Source organism: Larus michahellis, chromosome 7, assembly GCF_964199755.1.
Source record: "Larus michahellis chromosome 7, bLarMic1.1, whole genome shotgun sequence".
NCBI classification, from domain to species: Eukaryota; Metazoa; Chordata; class Aves; order Charadriiformes; family Laridae; genus Larus; species Larus michahellis.
The window spans coordinates 26,800,247-26,814,819 of record NC_133902.1 but is presented as its reverse complement, the minus strand read 5'-3'; the positions used below and the strand labels follow the sequence as shown (position 1 = coordinate 26,814,819).

The 14,573-nt window shown below is 41.3% G+C and overlaps 1 protein-coding gene across 20 annotated transcripts in view; it reads left to right on the top strand.

Moving 5' to 3' along the window:
- Window positions 1-14,573, top strand: part of ANKRD44 (ankyrin repeat domain 44) — a 144,997-nt gene that overhangs the window by 71,336 nt on the left and 59,088 nt on the right. For all 20 annotated transcript variants that reach the window (XR_012588262.1, XM_074594300.1, XM_074594298.1 and 17 more), the window contains exons 3-5: window positions 2,506-2,584; window positions 10,127-10,197; window positions 13,755-13,955. Coding sequence is in view for 19 of the 20 variants with exons in the window: in XM_074594300.1 (XP_074450401.1) it covers window positions 2,506-2,584; window positions 10,127-10,197; window positions 13,755-13,955 (351 nt within the window). In the remaining variant the exon portion in view is untranslated. The remainder of the gene's footprint in view (window positions 1-2,505; window positions 2,585-10,126; window positions 10,198-13,754; window positions 13,956-14,573) is intronic.

The window sequence follows — 14,573 nt, the reverse complement described above, 5'->3', positions numbered from 1 at the left end:
GCCAGAGACAAAGCCAGTGAGCCGTTTAAGTCGTGTTGAAGCGGTACACGGCTCTGAGGAGGAGGCAAGGAGTGCGGTTGGATGCCCCGGTTCCCCTCTCTCGGTGTCGGGCTTGTGCAGAGCATAAACAGGAACTTGAAGACGTTCCTCCGTTGAGTTGCTCAACTGCTCGCTCAGCTACAGGCGTTGCGTGCGGACTTCTCCCCGCCACGCTCACGAAAACCTTGCCTGGAGGGCTCTTTCGTGTGTTTTTGATTTTCTATATCACGCATCAGGTTTTATCATCAGCTAGTTCATGTGAGGGTGAACTCTGATTTGTGCCTGGTTGTGATAAATGGAGATATTTTAGGGTTTTTTTTTCCTCTTGAAGAAATTAAGCTTGAATTCAGTTGCACGACTAAACCATCTTTATCTGAGGACTTGATTCTCCCTTAATTTGATAGGATTTAGCATTGATTTTAAAAAGTGAAAGCTGAGAGTACTTACAGAGAGTTATTTCTGTTACAGAAGGATAAAAGTTCTACTTTTTTGTCTCATGTCCTTTCCTTCCTCAATTATCAAATTTCCATCAGGCTTACAGTTTAGCATAAAATATTGCTTATAATCGCCAAAGCACTGAATAGCCTTTGTTCCTTGATGTTGAAAATTGGTTGGTCTTGTGTCGTTAGCATTCAACTTCAAACTACTCTGTTCTGTTGCCGAACTTGGCTGTGCTACAAGAAGCTGCCGCAAAGTTTATCACTGACAGGTACAATTGCTATTACAAATACTACTTTGTGCTAAAAAGAAATTCATGCATTAAAATGAACAAGCTAAAAAAAGGAAATAAAACTGATTCTATTTTTGTACAAATGTTTGATCAGTCTTAGCATATTTTTTGCCCCGGATAGCGTCAGGATAGGTAATATGAAGCAATACTTACAAAAGGTCTCGTATGCACTCATGTAGCCTGTAAAAGCTGGTCTGTGGTGGATTATGTTTTAGGAACTGAGCATATGAGAGAATCCAGCTTGTGATTTCGGCTCCTGAGCGAACACTGCTGGGCAGACACTGATTAATATTGTTTTAATTTGCCTACCGTGTGAGGAGGTGAAGTTCTGTAAGATATTTTTCCCTCTGACCTGTGACAAGCAGGGTGTCATGTAATCTGTTTTTTGAGTGTTTTATGTGCATGCCCAATATGTAAGATTTCGAGGACTACATACATCATGTATGTTTGAAAAAAACATACAAATATAAAAATTAAACGTAGCTTTTTCTGGTGACTAGTGGCTCTGTGCCTCTCAGTGCTGGAAAACAATCTTCAGCATTCACACGACAAATGGTTCTGCAGCACTGATTTGTCCACATTTATAGCATGCTTTGAAGATAGTCCAAAATAGCTTGCAGTTGATGACCTCTTGGGCATGTTAAAAGTGATATTTTACTTGACAGGCTCAGAGATTTGTTTCAGGGAGAGAGTGTAAATACTGGTAGGGTTTCTGTGTTGGTATCGTTTGCAGGAGGTGTTGAATCTGTTACCAGCTTACGGTATTTAATGCTGGTAGGTTGTAATTTGATAAGTTTGACTGATAAGTCTCTTAGAACTTCTTTTGTATTAGTGGTTAAGAAACTAAAATGAAATACGTTTGGGACTAGAAACAGGGGTCCAATAGCATGATTAATGGTATTAGCAGTTCTTGTAATTTCTGTTGCCCATATTATAACGTTTAGCAGTTTCTTTTAAAGGCCTGTGTTCTAGAATCATCTGAATCAAACAATAAAAGAAAGGGGTTTTTGTAAACATTGTATTTATACCCCTTGAAGTTAGAAAAGAAAATCTTGGAAATGTGAATCCCTAAGGTTGAAAATTACAGAAATCAAATAAAAGTAGATCTATTTCAGAAGTTGTGTATGTCATTATTAACAATTCTTCTAAGTTTGAAGACACAGGCCTAAATGGTAGTATTTTCTTTGTTTGTGTTTAAAGGTCAATCAAGGTGTACAAGCCCATTTTGGGCTGTCGTAGACAACCAGGCTAAATGGTGTGCAAGAACCTTTGTAGACCAAGAGGATTGCATCTTCTCCTTGTGTGTGATTGCACACCATTCCCCAGAGATACCCTCTGGAGGGTCTGGTGTTACGTTGTTGGTGCAAACTGAAGCATCTGAATTATGTTGCTGCAATACTTAAGAGTGGAAAAACGTTTCCGAAAGAGACCCAAGGATGATGTCTTTCCTCATTTTAGATTTGATTTGATCTACCGGTAAACAGGATAGCAGAGCAAAGATAATATCTCTGCAAGGTCTGGTGGAACCAAGGGATAAAAAGGTTGAGGATTATTGGGAGGAAGTGTGTTGTTCAAGAGCACGGATTTTGTTCTTTCACTGGTTGAGATTGCGTTTCTAACTGTAAACAGAAATACACATAGGAAAATAAACACTATATACAAATGCATTGCTCTTTAACACTAACGCTTGCTGTTATTGACTGTCTTTTATAACTGGACAATCTCTGGTTCTGTAGGATGCTGAGAAACGAACTCCTCTTCACGTTGCATCATTCCTGGGGGATGCAGACATCATTGAGCTTCTCATTTTGTCAGGTAAGGTAGTGTCCCTCGCTGTTTTTAACTAGTAAATTAGCTAATTTTAAAACTCCAAGGAATACCCAGTGAAGCATATATGAGTGAGCTCTGGGCAGTGCCTGTTTCTGAGTTTCATAGAGTTGGTTGCAGTTGTTTCAAGCTTAGAAAATATATCTAAATTTGGTGATACAATTATAAAACATGCACTGTGACTGAGTGGAATTAATAAACAAAGCAAAAACTTCTAAAGCATTCAAACGGACAATATTTGTAGATTTAGAAACTTGCTGAAGTACATATTTGAAATGTGGGCTCACATCCTGGAGTACAAGCCAAGAATTCCTGTTAAGCAAAAATTATTATGGAATAATAGCAAAAAAGTTATGAATGAGTTTGAATTAATTGTAAGTGGTATTTACATTAGAAACTTGATTCTAAGAGTCGGGAGGTTGATTTGGAGAACAGAAACTGTGCTGTAGGATGTATCTAATAAACAAATGTAAAGTCAAGAACTTGCAAATCAGAGTTAGAACAACTTGTATTTTTTGGAACTGATATAACTAACAAATATATTTCTGAAATGTATGATCTTTTTGTTGGTAGTCCCTAAAAAAAGAGAAATTTGTTAAAAAAAAGAAGTTTGTCTAAACATTATATGTTCGTAGGGTAGAGAGGTATGTGTGTATCTATCTATATATGTATGTGTGCACACACAATATACATTTTATATTTGTACGCTATCTTAAGATACTTTAGTCAAACCCAAAGCATATTATTCTTTGTAAATGCTTACGTTCTCCCTTAAAAAGCATAAATCTCTTCATATATTAGATCAAATGCTTTGTTGGGGCACTGCCAAAAAGCTCATTCTGTATGTTGTCATCAAATGTCTGAGAATGAGAAATCATGAACAAAAGCAAGAGTTCATATGTATATACAGGGAGCCTGATAGAGGTTTGGACATAGGTGCTCAAAATAGTTCTATTTGTTGCGCGTGGCTGTGACATAAAGACTGAAGTACAGCCTTAACATTGGACTAAGAACCATTTTAATCCCTTATGCTGACTATGCTAATATAACTTTCCCTGGATTTTTTTTTCCCAGCTCAAAGTAGGAATATAATGCTAACCTACCTTTTCAGAAGCACTGTGAGAAAAAATAAAAAAATATTTCCAAACTGTTGTAGTGACAAAAAACATGATCAAAATATGTCAGAACAAAGCATGAAGCAGATGTCTCTCAAGAAGTACACATAATTCATCGCAAACTCCTAGATATGCTTGCAGATTTTAAAGGCAGTGTTTTTCTAAACTGGAGAACTCTAAGGGTAAAGCTTACAGTGGTTTAAGAATGTGAGATTGAAAGGAACCTTATGGTACAAACATCTAACACTTTACAAGCAATCTTGCTGTATGATTGGTTTCACAAATTATTAGATTGCCTCTTCAAATGAGTTGCATGCTTTTTTAAGAAAGTTATTTCAGAACTATTAATCCTGTGATTATGAGGCACCTTCTAATTTCCAACCTTAAATCCTAGAATAATTCAGGCTGGAAGGGATTTCTAGAGGTTACCTGATCCAGTCCCCTGCTTGGAGCACCAGCCAATTTTAGAGTTAGATCAGGCTGCTAATGGGCGCGTGCAGACCACACAGACGTATTTTTTTGGATTACCGGGCTAACCACACCTGGAGAAGGCAGAAAATGAGAATTCAGTTTGCTGTAGCTATGTGTTTCCTCTGTACGTTTTTGTGAGCATTTTGAGTTATCTAATTCCTTAATGAGGCTAACTAGTTGGACATACGTCATACCTCAGATCTTTCTGCTCTAACCCTGATGCCAGCAGAACAATTTAAATGAACATTCCTCCGCTGGCAGGTTATGCTTGGGTGGGTTTTCAGTATGCTTTTCTTCGCTGGGAGATAAGAGTTAATACGCTTCGTCTGTGCATGTGTTCTTGCTGTGTGTGTTGATTGTCACATACTGTTGTTCCATTGTGGCGTCAGAAGATTGCAGGAGCAATGCCTTTTTTTCAAGTTTTGCAAGTAACAACACAGGCAATATCCACATAAAGGGAAAGGTGAAACTGTTCTGCCCATTTCTGCCCTGAATCCTAACATCATCAAGAAATGTCTCGAAAACATTCCTTGTTTTCTGTCATGTTCCTAATGAGGGAAGGAGACTTTCTTGTGTTCTTCTGGGATGCTTAGTCCCAGCACCTCGCTGCCAAATGGTCATCCACGGGCTATAGTGTTTGTCTGGGCAACAGATAAAATGCAGGTGATATATCTCAGGGTTTTTTTATATATCCAAATGAGTGTGAAAAGCTTATAGTGTGGGCTTTTAAAAATTGGACGTCATGTCAGTGGGACTGTGCTGGGGTTCAGTCTGCAGGAACTGTGTGGATCTTTCCCAAATAGCTCAGCATGAATCAACGTTAATCTTCTGTTGCATGTTCTACCTGTTCACTGTCCTTTAATCTCTGAAGTATCATTACTCATGGTGAGCATCAGTACTTGCATCCAGGAGCAAGTCTGGAGTTTTATGAGGTTTGGAGGAGCAAATTTATAAGTTACTATAAACACCTCTTTGTTATTGTGATCTTTCCGTGAGCTAGGCTCCAAAGACAAGAGCAGCATCTTCCCTTTGCTTCACCTCTTCATTCAGTAAACTGTATTAGTATAAGTGTTTCATAAAAGATTAATCCGATCATAAAATTCAGTTACATAAGCGGAAAACATCTGTTGTCTGACTTAAAATGAGAGGGTATTTTCACAGAGAGAGAGCACAAAAATATTTGCTGTTGGCATTAAACAATAATATTCTCAGAATGAGCAGAAATTAGGAGGAGTAGCAACCCATCGCATTTTGTACAGGGCTCAGGAGAGAAATTAAATGAGGTGTGCACATTCTGAGGTTCGTGGCCCATGAACTGGTGGCAACACAAATGAACGTAGCGTCTAATGAATAAAACTTCTGCCCGGGTGGTTGGAGACAGACCAGAAATGGCTTTCTAGGTAGCCACTGAAATGGAGTCTGTTTGGAATTGATACAGGAGAGAGAGTGCCAGATCCCTCAATGGGTATGAATCATCCCGGCCCATTAGAAGTCAGAGCTAGGTACATTTACACCAGCTCAAAGGTCTGATCCATAATCATATGTTTCGAACTGGGGAAATGTGCTGTGTGGGTTTGTTTTTCTAGGCTACGTGAAAGCATGGAGTTTTGAGCACTTCTCCTTCACCTCCTTTCTGTCAAGAAGGAGAAGGACCAGGGTAAACCATCTCACGTAAATGAATCTCTGTATGATGACAGAGTCATGGATGTGCAAGAAGAACTGCCTGGGCAAATACAGGCTCCATTTGCATTTGTGCTGGTGTCTCTCCCCTTCCTGGGCTTTGAGCTGGTGCCCAAGAGCATTATGTTTGAGTTCAGGCCTTCACCCCTTGTTCCCTACCCGGAAGCTTGCGATCTTGGCAATATTATCATCCCTTACTATTTCAGAAGGCTCTGAGCTTCTTGGCAAGAAGTTTATGCACTGGGGGTGCGCATGCAATATTGACATCCATCCTTCATAAAACGCACAATAGCAGAGGAAAGGAACAAAGCCCAGCATGCTTTGGAAGGGTTCCTGGTAAGCTCTGCCACACAGATTTGGAAGCAAGATTGTCACATGCACAGCAGGTTCTGGGCCATCCCTGTTGTGTAGGCAGCAGGGGAAGGCGCTGTGTAACCTAAACACACATTCAAGGCTTCCTCTTTTATGGCAGGCTAAAGAATAGGCGGGTTGGAGAGGCAGCCTTCTCTCTGCCTTTCTCATGGCTTTGAGACTCCTGTCCTTGGGGATTAAGAGTATCCCCTTTGGGTGAAAGTTTGGAGGATGTCCCAGGGCTATGTCCTCTCACCTTAATGAGTGACCCAGGACCTGTGTGCTCTCACCTGATGGGATCCCCAGGCAAGTGACTTGGACTTGCCTCTGAGGAGATCCTGCCTAACCTCCTGTTTCTGCCATGTAGGTGTTCCCAGGCTCTTCGGTTCACGTGTTCACATCTAGCACTATTCGTGCTGATCTTTGCTTTGTACTGTGTGTCGCGGTGGGGCGGGACATGGGACATTCCCTGTATTTTTGGGTGTCCGTTGCTGTGTCTCAGAGCAGGAATTGGAAAGGTGCACGTTAATGATGTCATTAATAGGCTAAAGAGTAGAGTTGACCATCCCTAATTTCAGAGAGTTAGACTGAAGAATCTAGATTTATTGGAGACCTGTGGATTTGGCAGATGTGCTGGGTGGAAAATTGTACTTTGGTTAGGATAAAGAGATGTTAACTTTATTCCCAAAAGCCAGCATTGAGTTGTTTATTTCAGATCTCGGAGAACAGAGGCAATTTCAGATTTATTTCCTCTTTTGGCAGAAATATTTGAGAGTGAAAGATGGCAAAGATTACAAAAGAGCCATATTAAAGAAGAGTGGATTACAGAAAGTTTCCTCTCTGTTGATTTTATCCGTAATGTTATATGTTATGTTGTCTACTTCAGCCTCGCAGAGCAAATCCAACAGCCGAGTCTTTCCTTCAGGCCCATGGGTACGAGCCCTCTCGAAGGCAGAGTGCAGAGGATGGGGCTGAGAAAAGGCTTTTCTCTGGAGAGAGTTTTTTTTAAGTGGATATTTTGTGGTGTGGGTGGGTGCTGTGGCTACCTGAAAGGATTTTAAGGGAAATCTTTAAAGCAGCTTATCTTTCCAAGGAAGATTGTACTATGAAGGACATCATATACACCAATTTGAGTGTGTTATCAGCCCTCTTTGTCCCAAGAAATACACAGATTAATTCATGGAGTCTTGTAGGAAGTGCATTGAAACAGAGTTAAGGTACTTGGTCCAGAGTGAAGAGAGGGACTCTGAATTTCTGCATGACTTTGAGGAAGTGTTGTGGGATGGACTTGAAAACTTAAGCTTCTGATTTTTGGACACAGTTCATTTTAGGTGCATTAGCATGTTGTAGAGCACTTAGTCTTTAGAGTTGGATTTCTGTGTTACTCAGTGCTTTCAAAGAGCTGTCCCAGGCTGTCACAGGATGGACGCTCAAATTCGTGAAATGTAGGGGACACCTTTGAAAACAGGAGCGTTGCTCCCCGGGTGCCCTCCACTTGATCTGCTTTAAAATGGCAGATATTTTCTGTCCCTGAAGGAGTGCATCAGTGCTGGTGAAGTTTTTTCATTGTCATTAACCATTGCCGGCAAGGAACTGCTGGGAACCCGGAATCTGAATTTTGATGAAGGAAATGGGCAGTATGGAGGGAAACATTTTGAAATGTCTCTTCAGAAAATGTGCACCTCAGTAAATGGACAACAGCGGCTCCTGTAACAGGCAACAGCTGAATTGCACAGCGCTTTAAAAACAGAAATCACAAACACATTCGGCTGATGCGTTGAAATAGATATGTAAGAGCAATTTCACTTTGTCACATAAAGGAGCTCCAAAGCACAAAGAGGTAAAGGGATGTGGAAAGCAGCTGAGGAAGAAAAGGCTGATAGCATGCTGTGTGTTATTTTATTTATACTGGTATTGTTTTGCTTATATGATTTTCTTTAGCTGTTTTCTTGGCAACTATTCCAGTTTCTCAAAGGGTAAGTGGATCAGTGAAAGGCATGAATAGCTACTGATGGAGACACTTCCCGAGGTTTTCTAATCGTCTTCATATTCACCAATGCCACTGGAGTTGTTCAAGACTGAGGAATGATGTTTGTCACACTCTGCTACTCCACACATTAGCCTTTCCGATTTGCAACCATCTGCTTGTAGGAGTTACTGAATGGGTGGAAATAAGCCAAAAGAAACCTTAGGTAAGAACATACGGCAAAAAGCCAAGGCAAATACAAAATAAATTTCTAAACCCTAAAAGAGGTATTTTGTGCCAATCATTAGGAAGTCATCTAGGTGTTTTGCATCCTCATGACCTCTATCAGGCCAAAACAGTATAACAACGTAAGGTGCCTTGGAGTCCTGCCTGTCAGGTGGATGGGGTTGTTGCCCTCAGTGTCTCTAGAGCCTAGGGCAGTGTAGGCAAAGGGCAGGATACTAACCTACATCAACCGTAATGGCCTTCTCATGAAGACAGAAGAAGCTTAACAGCTTCCTTGCTTAGACAGGTTCATTAGAAAACCCTTTGAAATTGTTGTCTTTTCTAAAGAGTTTTTCCAGAGGGCAGGTTGTACCAGCAGGTACTAGGTTCTGAGTTGAGTTCTTGAGTTCGGCGGATTACCTCTAATTGTTACAGCAGTTATGAAAGTGGCTTTCTTTCTCTTGCAGTCAAAAAATTATATCCCAACTTGTGGAAATATGAAAAAACTTGTTTCTTCTCTGATTATCTAGCACAATTCCCAGTAATCACTGATTCAGAGGCAAGCACCTTAATATTCTTGAGAAATGGCTCTCGGAAAGTACTTCTGATTCAGAGAGTGTGATTTATTAATTGTGAGCTTTTGTATGCACTTAAGTTACGATGCAAAATGAAGCTTATGAATCCCTTTGTTCGTGAAGTTTAGAGGCTCATCCAGGCTATGTGCATGACACTTGTGCTTCTCTCGAATTTTTCTGCATGTGCCAGTCTTCTCAGACCAGTACTGCTACCTCAGACCTGAGAGGTACAACATTTTCAGGTTAAGCTCTTTTTAAAATTAGTTTCTCTAGTACTTTTCACTAGATTTCCTTTTGATGGTATCACATTGGTGAATAGCTTTAATATTTCTTTCGAACAAATCTGTTTTATCACACAAATGTACAGGATCCTGTTTGGTTTTTTTTTTGTTTTTTTTTTTTTTGTCTGCAGTCAGCCAGCACCGCTGTAGTTGTTAAATATCCTTCTTTGTCCTTTATTCTGGCAAGCCACCCCAAACCCATCCTCTTTGTCGGAGTGCACATCAACGCTGAACCGCACAGAAGGCAAACGGATAGTCTCCTTCATCCCTCTTCTTCTGATGTTTGCTGAATAACACCCACAGAAGCTGAGGGAGTTAAGTGCCTAATTTCTTCCTCAACCTGAGCATTTCCCAGTCCTGTTTTCTTCATCCCAGCAAGATTTGTGAAGCAGGGAAGCATTTACATCTTTTAGTGGTCTGCCTGGTGGAGCTGGAAACAAGAGACGGTTGTTCGGGCTCGTTCCCTTCATGATGTCTGCAGACAGCAGCAGAGGTCTGAGCAAAGGCTTGCTTTTTCCCCCCAGCTGTATCAGTTGAACTAAAAAAAATGCATCTACATAGACATACATGTACGTACATACATACATAATCCCCTACAACAAATCTTGCTTCTCTTGTGTCCTGTAAACAAAGCTATTCCTGATAATAGTCGGACCTGTCCAGTTCCTTTCTTTCTGAATCACGCTTCAGCTCCTATCTATCCAGGGTCTGGAAATGCATTTCCAAGGTGAACAGGGTGCCCAGCGAGTCGTGGGAAGCGCTGAGGGTACCACATACGGCTCAGCTCTTGTTACTAGGAAACAGCTGGGCAAGGCTTTCGCTGTGGCACCCAAGGCATGGATGTAACCTCTGCTGTTTGTTTGCAGGCGCTCGTGTTAATGCCAAGGACAATATGTGGCTGACTCCTCTCCATCGAGCAGTTGCTTCAAGAAGTGAAGTGAGTAAGATTTGATTACTCTGCTTTTGCACGTAAACTACATGCTGAGGGGAAAATCAAACCATTGAGAACCGTAGGACATAGCACGGTGACACAAACAGGGAAAGCATTTTCTGTATGCAAGGCCTTCAGCATCGCAGCTGGAGGCCAGCTTTTACGTGTTAGTTATAGCTGCTTTTGAGCCATAACGTGGTTGATTTTTGCCCTGCGAAATGCCTTACGTTTCCATAGCAAGTCATATTGAGCAACCGTCAGCTGGAGTGGGTGACCAGGACTGAAGTGGGATAGAATCCACAGTGGTCTACAGTGGCCACATCATCTTCAAGTGGTGAAATAAAGAGGAATAAATGCATATGGATGTGTGCAGGCTGTGCGTGTGCCAGAAGGGAGTGGATGTGGATGTGATCCAACACGTATTACCACGTAGTTTGTTTTGGTTAATTGCATTTCAAGGCATCCATTAGGTTTTCTGTTAATACATTTAATTCATGCAAAAAGGAGGGTTAGCCCATATTTCTTCGACTTGACAACTGGAAATCTTCTGGCATCATGTTGTACTTCTTCCGTTGCTATCTTAAAAAGGAGCAGCAGTAACTATCAGGAATGCAGCTGAGGCATGACTGTGTTTTCAACTGCACCATTATTCTTGGCTTTCCATTTTGGACCTCCCTGTATACTTTTATCCTCCTAATACGCAGTTAACAGTGAGCCCAACTGCAGGCCGAATTGGCTGCTGGGGGTGAGGGGAGGGGTTGTAAAAGAGACAGAGGGTGGCTGTCTTCCAGAGACTGATGGACTTGAATCACCTCCGTAACAGTCCCAGCGCTTGCCAAGCCTGGAGGCAGGAATCCTGGGCTCGCTTCTGAACTCGGGCATTGTTTGGCTGCTGGCTGAGCTTCCCAGCTGCTGGCATCCGCTGAAACCCTCTGAAAGGAATATCTGATAGAATATGAATGCTGTAATGAGGCAAAATACAAAAAGCCATGTTGGAAAACAAAGGTCAGACTTGAACCTTAAAAACCAGCCACAATCTTTCTGATGCAGGAATTGCAGCGTGCTTGGTTTCTTTTTTTTTTGGATGTGTCAGAGTACATGATATTTATTGTCCGTGACAGTCCTAACAGAAAATGTATGTCTTTCTGTGGGTTTGTGTCTCATCTTTAACTCTTCGTCAGCTGAAGGCCAATTGCACAATGAGAAACTGTCTTCCATTGTGCCGGCGGTTCTGGTACCTCAAAGCAAGCACCCAGGTGCAGCAGTGTGGCAGCAGGGGAAGGCACCAGCCTCTGATGCCTTTTTGTGGTCTGCCATGTATTTAAAAAAAAACCACATAGGTTTTTTCTCCTGGTCTTTTTTCATTGTTTTTTTTTTTTTATATGATAATAGCTACTATTGGTAATAATTTTGAAACAAGATTCAGCGTTTTGAGGCTCTTTCAGTGCTGCTTTTACTTCATTACACAAGCTAACAAATGTGCAGCTTCAGTATAACAGGATGAAACTGATAATGATAGTAGTAGATAGCAGTAGGTGAATTCATAGTTCACGTTAATAGTAGGAGATGAACTCATGGTCCAGAAGTTGACCAGTAGGACTTGGTGTGTTTTTTGAAGTTCCCATGAGCACAGTTGCTTTTAGAATGATCACCTACATGTTTAAAGTTTTATTATTCATCTTTTAATATGAAGCTTTCACAGGATTCAGAAGCTGTCTTCTTGCACCCTTTTATAGATTGATTAAAAGCATGAACGCGTTTTTACTTAAGTCTTAATGATTCTTCAAGTGGGCTTTAGAGATTTAAATGTTTATTTACAAACCAACAACCCTCAGATGTGTCTGTGCAGGACTGATAATGGATGTATCCGCTTTCAGCCTTACATGGTTTGAAAAAGCGAAGAGATGTCACTCTGATAACTTTGGATAGCTAGAGACACAGAATATAGAGGCTTACACCATAGCTGTGGACTTCATGCATGTGTAGAAATTATGTTAATAAAAAGCTCATGCTCTCAAAAGCAATAAAATTAAAACTTCTTCATAAGTTTTTTAACACTTTAATCCCAAATCTGATAGAGCAGCAGACTTGCAGAAGTAAACAAAAATGTATAAATTTTTTTTTGAAAAGGCTAATTAATTTTAGCTTAGATTTTTCAGACCTTACTATTTACTTCTAAAAATTCTCCTTTAACTTCTTCCTTCCTTCCTTAAGAGTCAAAGTGCATGAATTTTCCTGCAGACTTCATGTCCCAGCTGGGTAGGTCTCCAGTGAATTCCATTTAAATGACTTTTAAAGTAGTAGGCCTGTAATTTAAAAAAAGAAAATCCTATTGAGACATCAACAGTGATATATCATTACTGGTGCTGTAAGAGTTGCAATGTCACTAAGTGAACAAATCTGTTAGAGGACAGTTCGTGAGATGGCTGTGGAAAATGAAATTGCTGAGATCGGTTGAGGACAAAGAACTAAAACTCCTAGTAATGGATGTATTGTTGATACAGACTGCAGGCACTCTCCTGGGCCATTCTAGATACAAAAGTGCTATTTAAACACACTGTATGTGTTTGTTATTCATTAATAAAATTTTGGCTGGGCTTACCAGAAAACTTTTCAGTTTATGTGAAAAAGAATAAGGTACTATGTAGGACCAGGACTCTCCCACTTACCAGCTGTGAGTTGTAATTCGCAGACAAGGCTACTGTGTCCCAGTGGCTCCTTTGTATTTCGGTTTCTTTGTGGGGGGAAAAAAAGGCAGAAGAAACAAAATGTAATTTTGAGAGAGTCTTTTTTTTTTTTTTTTTCATTTGACTTGCATAAGGGCAGATGCGTGAGTAGAGGCAGAAAAGAACAGGTTGTGAATTCTCTAGTGAGACAGTCTCTCAAGAGAGAACAGTACGTTTTCTCGCTGGGAAATATTCACTTCTAACCAACAAAATTAACCTTAAAAGATGTTGTTTGGTCTCAGGCTGACAGAATGGATGTTGCAGTGAAGGCTCTTGGCCTGTGCTCAGCCCTCAGGGAGGGAAGGAATGCTAATGCTAACTTGGGGACACCAGCATCAACCCTTGGCTGTGATTCTCATGTTTTTGCAAAGCTAAAATTTTATTTTCACATATTCTGTTTTATTTTCTCCTTTTTCCTGTTTACAAATAAAACTTAGAGCAATTTGCTATGCTTTTCATTTTTTAAATAATTTGTGTAACAGTGAGCTCAAATGAATAAATTCATCTCTTCAATGAGAGCACAGTTATGATGACTGAGATACTGAAGGTTAATCAACCGAACAGGTTGGGCATAGGCAGCTTTGCACGTCCTAAAAATCCAATTGGGAAATTTTGATTGTGAGGACACTGCTCTAAATGACAGGAAAGGTGGCATTTGAATCAACAATACCATTTCTCTAACCTGGGAGGTTGTTTAGATAAATGTTGTTCTCTTTCCCTCCTCCTGGCCATGTCCGCTATGCGTAAGTAATATGGATAGGTAATATCACCAAGCTGTCAGGAACGTGGGCATTTATTCAAAGTGCTTGTTTATGTGTATAACTGTTGCTGTTGCAGGAAGCAGTGCAAGTATTGATTAAGCACTCAGCCGATGTCAATGCTCGGGACAAGAACTGGCAGACACCATTGCACGTGGCTGCTGCAAACAAGGCAGTGAAGTGTGCGGAAGTCATCATCCCCATGCTGAGCAGTGTCAATGTCTCTGACCGCGGCGGGCGGACAGCGTTGCACCATGCAGCTCTGAATGGCCACATTGAGGTGAGTTGTTTACGTGTGTAATTGATAGTCGAGGGAGGTGATCCTGCTCTTGTGAGACCCCACCTGGAGTAGTGCATCCAGCTCTGGGGACCCCAACGTAAGCGAGTCCAGAGGAGGGCTGCAAAAATGATCCAAGGGCTGGAGCACCTCTCCTTTGAAGACAGGCTGAGAGAGCTGGGGTTGTTCAGCCTGGAGAAGAGAAGGCTCTGGGGAGACCTTACAGCAGCCTTCTGGTACCTGAAGGGGGCCTACAGGAAGGATGGGGAGGGACTCTTTATCAGGCAGTGTAATGATAGGACGAGGGGTAACAGTTTCAAACTGGAAGAGGGTAGATTTAGATTAGGTATTAGGAAGAAATTCTTCACTGTGAGGGTGGTGAGGCACTGGAACAGGTTGCCCAGGGAAGCTGTGGATGCCCCATCCCTGGAGGTGTTCAAGGCCAGGCTGGATGGGGCTTTGAGCAGCCTGGTCTAGTGGGAGGTGTCCCTGCCCATGGCAGGGGGGGTGGAACTAGATGATCTTTAAGGTCCTTTCCAACTCAAACTGTTCTATGATTCTGTGATTTATTTTCCTGGTTCAAACAGTTGGCTTGCTGTGGCTGGGTCTAGACGGAGCCCC